Source organism: Osmerus eperlanus, chromosome 17 (assembly GCF_963692335.1).
Source record: "Osmerus eperlanus chromosome 17, fOsmEpe2.1, whole genome shotgun sequence".
Lineage (NCBI taxonomy): Eukaryota > Metazoa > Chordata > Actinopteri > Osmeriformes > Osmeridae > Osmerus > Osmerus eperlanus.
This window is the reverse complement of record NC_085034.1, coordinates 836067-841192: the sequence shown is the minus strand read 5'-3', so window position 1 is coordinate 841192 and position 5126 is coordinate 836067. Positions and strand designations below refer to the sequence as shown.

At 45.3% G+C, this 5126-nt stretch overlaps 1 protein-coding gene across 1 annotated transcript; it reads left to right on the top strand.

The window, feature by feature from the left end:
• The first annotated feature begins 3002 nt into the window (after positions 1-3002).
• LOC134038018 (uncharacterized) lies at positions 3003-4670 on the top strand. Its single transcript, XM_062483610.1, has 4 exons — positions 3003-3401; positions 3507-3581; positions 3803-4006; positions 4327-4670. Exons 1-4 carry the CDS (start codon positions 3003-3005, stop codon positions 4417-4419), a joined length of 771 nt encoding a protein of 256 aa, XP_062339594.1. The 3' UTR covers positions 4420-4670.
• Positions 4671-5126: the final 456 nt, after the last annotated feature.

Below are 5126 nucleotides of genomic sequence, written 5' to 3'. Positions count from 1 at the left end.
TGAATGAGATCATCTCAGTTTTCTATTTATCTCCCTCACAACTCATAGATTGTCCAGCTCAGCCAATCATGTGAAACCTTCTCTAGCTCAGCCAATCATGTGAAACCTTCTCTTGCGACAGATAATTTAGTCTCAGACTTGATTTCTTTACTGTAACACGGACTCCATCTAGTGGCAAAACTGTGCAACTACATGACGTATAGGGATGCCGTCACATCCACACACAGAGACACACACACACACACAGACACATACACACACACACAGACAAACACACATACAGACACACACACACACACACAGACAAACACACACACAGAGACACACACAGTCAAACACACATACAGACACACACACAAAGAGACACACACACACACACACACACAGAGACAAACACACACACAGAGACACACACAGTCAAACACACATACAGACACACACACAAAGAGACACACACACACACACAGACAAACACACACACACACAGAGACACACACAGTCAAACACACATACAGACACACACACAAAGAGACACACACACACACACACACACAGAGACAAACACACCCACACCCACAGAGACACACACAGTCAAACACACATACAGACACACACACACACACAGACACACACACACACACACATACAGACAAACACACACACAGAGACACAAGCACACACACACATGCAAGATCATTCTTTTTCCACAGACAGAGAGAGAGAGGTGAAAGAGAGAGAATGCAGAGCTGATGGAATGATTGAACTGAACTGTCCATTTTTCCTACTTGCGTTATTGACAGAACCACACATTTACATAATAACCCCAAGGTTTGCTGATGTCACAGGAACATGTGGCTGATTCAGTCCAGTTATACGCACACCTCTTACAATCATTCTTAGAAGGATAAGTAACGGTTGTTCAAAAACCGTATGTAACACAATGTATAGGCTTATATCCAAACTTTGATTATATTTGTGAACGTGTCAGAAATGACATTTCTGAACAATTTGAAACCTAAATATTCAAACAGTTACAGTTTAATTCTGGTTAAATGGGCATAATTCCTGTTCAGTTAACTAAATGACTCACACAACATATACATAGTATCACAATAGAAAAAAAGAGGACCAATTGGTTTCCCCCCCCTCTCTCTCTCTCTCCCCCACCCCCCCCCCCCTCTCTCTCTCTCTCTCTCTCTCCTCTCTCTCTCTCTCTCTCTCTCTCTCTCTCCTCTCTCTCTCTCCCCCCCCCCCCCCCTCTCTCTCTCTCTCTCTCTCTCTCCCCCCCCCCCTCTCTCTCTCTCTCCTCTCTCTCTCTCGCTCTCTCTCTCAGTAGATACATCAACGTTTTAATCTGGGGAGAAGGAATCAATCTTAGTGATTTGTTTGTTTATTTGTGTATGTATTCGGTATGTGTGATTGAATGGGTGAATGAGAGGCAAACATTGTAAAGCGCTTTGAGTGCCGCTAAGGTAGAAAAGCGCTATATAAATGCAGTCCATTTATTTATTATTGGCTGTGTAACTCCAACACACAGACACATAGAGTACACACACACATACACACACACACCCACACAGGCCACAGCCTGCTTTCTAGTGTGCTACATCTTTGCACCCTGAAAGACCTTGCAAGACCCAAGGTTGTGCTGTTTGTCTATTTGCAATGGATATGTGTCTACAGTGTCTATCTATGCATGTGTGTGTGCGAATGGATCTGTGTGTGTGTACATGTCTACAGTACGTCTAGTTTGTGTGTGTCTGCATGTATATCTATGTATGTGTGTGTTTGTGTTTGCGGTGTGCTTGTCTAGAATATGTATCTATACGTGTGTATTTGTGGTGTGTGTACTTGTCTACAGTTTGTCTAGTGTGTGTGTGTGCGTATGTATCTGTGTGTGTGTGTTTGACTGCGGTGTGTGTAAGTGTCTGTGCTAGTGATTGAAGGCATATCTATGTTTTTTTATTGTGAGCCCTGACAGTCAGCCTGCCTCACAGCCACTTCGCCTGCTAATGCCTCTGTCCTCCGCACCGCGGTAACCAAGACTACGCCTCTGACGTTCACGTCCCCCCTGAACCGCGGAGAGTTTGAGGTTTAGAAACTCCACTGTCACACCTCATCACAACTTACCTTTACTTTCTCCTCTCTCCTCTCTTTACTTCTCCTCCTCTCCTCTCCTCTCCTCTCCTCTCCTCTCCGCTCTCTCTCTCTCTCTATTCCCTCCTCTGTCCCTTCAACCTTTTACTCTTTCTCCTCCTGTTTACAGTTAGATAAAAAAAGGGGTGCTTTATCCAACAGTAAAGAGGAGGTGCTTTATCTAACAGTAAAACATAAAAGAACACTTTTAAAGAGAAGAAAAGAGAAGACATTTTAAGATTTCTGAGGTAATCTTCAGCTGAGGTAAACATGGCATTTCTGCTTAGAGGAAGTTCCAGGTGAAGTGTTGGAAACACACACACACACACACACACACACACACACAGTTCCCAGTAAGTCACAGTGCACAGTGCAGGGAAAGGTGATGTCATTCTTATCAAAGCTTCAGTGGTCAAACGTACACAGCATTTTTTCAGCCTGTGGTGCAGACTGGCAAGCAGGTAGAACATGACCCCCACCCACACACACACACATATACATACATTTACATTTACATACATGCACAGACACACACAGACACACACACATAAACACATACATACATAAACACACACATACACAGGCATACATAAACACACAAGCGTAAACACACACACAGACATCCCTGGAGAGCACCTAAAGAGTGCTGGTTTCGAGGCAGCGTGGAGGTTGGGGCTAGGGTCAGGGTTAACGTCAGCTTGACAGAGGGAGGAGACTGAGGGACTTCACGTGTCAGCCTTGATTTAGGAGCAGACTTGATCTTGAAGGGAAATGGAGATGAGGAACCACCAAAACCCCAAACCAGAGCTGGGGGTGTCCTCCTGTGAGGGCCGTCCTCACACAGTATATAAACCCTCACAGACACCATGAAGACACTGCTCACACACTCTGACTCAGGGCGGACCAGTCGCTGCACATCAACACAAACACACACACACCAGAGGAGACCGGCAGGAGTGTTTCAGAAGAACTCCACAGTGAGCTGCAGAGTGTTCAGACAGAGAGACCAGCAGCACCATCTGACACACTTTCAGGAGCGACTGAAGCGTTGGAAGGCGACGACGAAGGTTCTAAAGGTTCTGAAGACCTGTGAGAGGATTCCGGAAGACGAGCGGGTTCTAGGAGAAAGCGAAGAGGTTCTGATGGGTTCTGCCGTGGTGCTGGTGCTGCTTCTGACCTGTGTGGGTGTGGGCAGTGTGCAGGCCAGTCCCATCTATGTCTCACCGGCCATGGAGACACACATGCAGGCTCTCGAGGAACCTTACGTGAGTAAACACACACACACCCTCACACACACACACACACACATGATCAAGCAGAATCACACACACACACACACACATGAGAGAGTGTGTGTGTGATTCTTGCAGAATCTGAAGGATCCCTCTCTGGTACCCAAACCCATCTTCCTGGTCCTGCTGAAAGACATCAACACCACCCTCCAGGTAACTCCTCCCACATTAACTCCACCCCCTGAGGACCCCCCCCCCCCCCCCCACTCACACACACATCCCCTCACTTCCGGTAAAACAGTTGTGGTCGATTTGGTCCGGTTAAAAATCTTAATTGTTAAAACAGCATTCACACAAAGGCTCCTCTAACAATCCCACCAATTGATTAATTGACTAATGAGCTAATTGGTTAATTGATTTCCAACCCCTCGCAGAGACACCAGCAGATATTGCTGCTGAATGCTACGTTGTCCGTGTACGTCAAGATGCTCTCCTCCATGCTGGCCGACCCCGGCGCTCAAACCCAGCACACCCACCTGGAGCTTCTGCGGGATCAGGTGCTACACCTGAAGAAGCATGTGTTCCAGAGTGAGAACCCCCGCCTGCACACCTTGCTGCACAAGCTGGACGCAGTCCAGGTGAGTGACCGCAACACACCACAAGCTCACAGCACCACAACAACAATAATAATAAATTATAGTAATAGGAACCTGCATTTATATAGCACCTTTCTTACACCCGAAAAGGCTTTACATAGGAACATAACAAAAATTATGTGAATGTGAATATATTGATTATACATTGATACACTATACACAAATACGCTAGAGAAGTTGGAAGTAATGTTGAACTTAATTCATCTTACGGATAAATGTGTAAACCTGTCAGCCATTTTAAAGAAACTGTGTGTGTACAGGCAGAGTACATTACTAATGTGTGTGTGTGTGTGTGTGTGCAGGTGGAGGACAAATTGGTCCAGAGAAAAGCTCTGAATGAGCTGAAGGAAGTGTTCCAAGTCGCCTCAGAGATTGGTTCAAAACGTTCCAAATAGTCTCACCCACCAATCACAGCGCTGGAGTCGGAGCAGTTGGTCCAATCACAATACAGGCATCGGAGCAGATCATCCAATCACAACATAGAGGGCAAGCAGACGGTCCAATCAGAAGCCAGGAGGAGTAGATTGTTTTGGAACTTGTTAGTTATGTCAAAGCAGTAATAATCATATTTATTTAACTTAACATAATTTAACATATTTATTATCTGATTCAAAGCATCAGCGTTTCGTGGATTGTTGTTGGAGACATGATCTGTATTTATGACTTGTTTTGAATAAATCATTTGAATGGAGATAAAGTTTTTGGATTCATCCTTTGTTCATACATGTTTCTGTTTGGTCTGGAGCACACTCAGCCACTGCAGTACACTAAGCCCTGAAACATGAAGAAGAAAACAGCTTTTAAACCAGATCGAAGAACGCAAACATGGAAAAACACACCTCTACCACGGAAACCAAACACAAGTTTGAGGATCAAGAGGTTGCAAGTTCAAATCCACGCTGTCCGGAACGTTGTTTTGGATAAAAACGCCAAATGAAAACATTACATTGATAAGTAACTAAAACAGTGATAACCACATTCCTTCAGTTAATCCTGAGAGGAAGGTGCCATGCAGGGTCAGGGATGCAGGTTCTGGGGGTTAGGGTTAGGGTTAGGTCCCATCAGCCTGCAGACTGGCATGCCTGGGAGTTGTGTCAACTGT

Bases quoted from the DNA above. Each gene is read 5' to 3' on its own strand.
- LOC134038018 (XM_062483610.1), top strand. From the start codon at position 3,003: ATGAAGACACTGCTCACACACTCTGACTCAGGGCGGACCAGTCGCTGC. The intron at 3,402-3,506 runs GTGAGTAAACAC...TGATTCTTGCAG, and splicing joins AGGCTCTCGAGGAACCTTAC to AATCTGAAGGATCCCTCTCT. The intron at 4,007-4,326 runs GTGAGTGACCGC...GTGTGTGTGCAG, and splicing joins ACAAGCTGGACGCAGTCCAG to GTGGAGGACAAATTGGTCCA.